At 56.3% G+C, this 686-nt stretch overlaps 1 protein-coding gene across 1 annotated transcript; it reads right to left on the bottom strand.

Annotated features, from left to right (window-relative positions):
• LOC308425894 (uncharacterized protein C17orf114) lies at positions 1 to 686 on the bottom strand (the record flags this gene model as incomplete). Its single annotated transcript, XM_080923497.1, has 2 exons — positions 1 to 164; positions 614 to 686. The coding sequence occupies 2 exons, from the start codon at positions 684 to 686 to the stop codon at positions 1 to 3; spliced, it is 237 nt and encodes a 78-aa protein (XP_080779623.1).

A 686-nucleotide genomic window follows, 5' to 3' on the forward strand; every position in this document is an offset into this window, starting at 1 on the left:
TCAGATGGTAGAGTCATTGGCTGACGCCACGTCGTGCAGCTGGTGGCGGAAGGAGAGTCGAGCTTTCCGGCTTAAGTAGGCACCAGCCCCTGGGGAGGGCAGCCCTCCAGTCACAGTGGGGGCGACAGATGGACTAGGATCCGGAGGGGAAGCTGGTTCCAGGCCTAAAAGGGGGTTAGAAGAGGAAGAAGGGTTGGAAGGGGTAGGTTGGGATTCAGCTCCCTTGCACCTCCCACCACAGATGTGAGGAAAACTGGAAAGGAGCGAGCAAGTCAGGTCAGGACAGCAAGAGGGCCGCGGAAGGAAGGGAAACGTCTACAGTGGGGCCAGCCTCCCCAAGATAGGGCTCGAGCTGTTGTAGAAACACTCTCCTGCTCAAAAGCACCCCAGTGCTTGAGGCAGTAATCTGCTGCCACCATCTTGAAATCCTCAGACTTTACCACAGGCTTCCATCTTTCCGTTTTGCAGTACTCTCTACAAAATCTTCCAGCAGCCCCGAGGAGACCTGACTTCCCACCTAAGCAACAGGATCTTTCTACCCTGGTCTGAGGGTTTATCTCCCCATCCCCCAATTCATGCCAGTCTGCCCCTTTACCCCAGTATACCCCCCTACCTGTTTCCCTTTCAGTCTCCCGCTGTCTCCGGCACCCACAGCATGGGAAACACCAAGCCCCCTTCAGACCCAT

Source organism: Micromys minutus, assembly GCF_963924665.1.
Source record: "Micromys minutus genome assembly, chromosome: 10".
Classification (NCBI taxonomy): domain Eukaryota; kingdom Metazoa; phylum Chordata; class Mammalia; order Rodentia; family Muridae; genus Micromys; species Micromys minutus.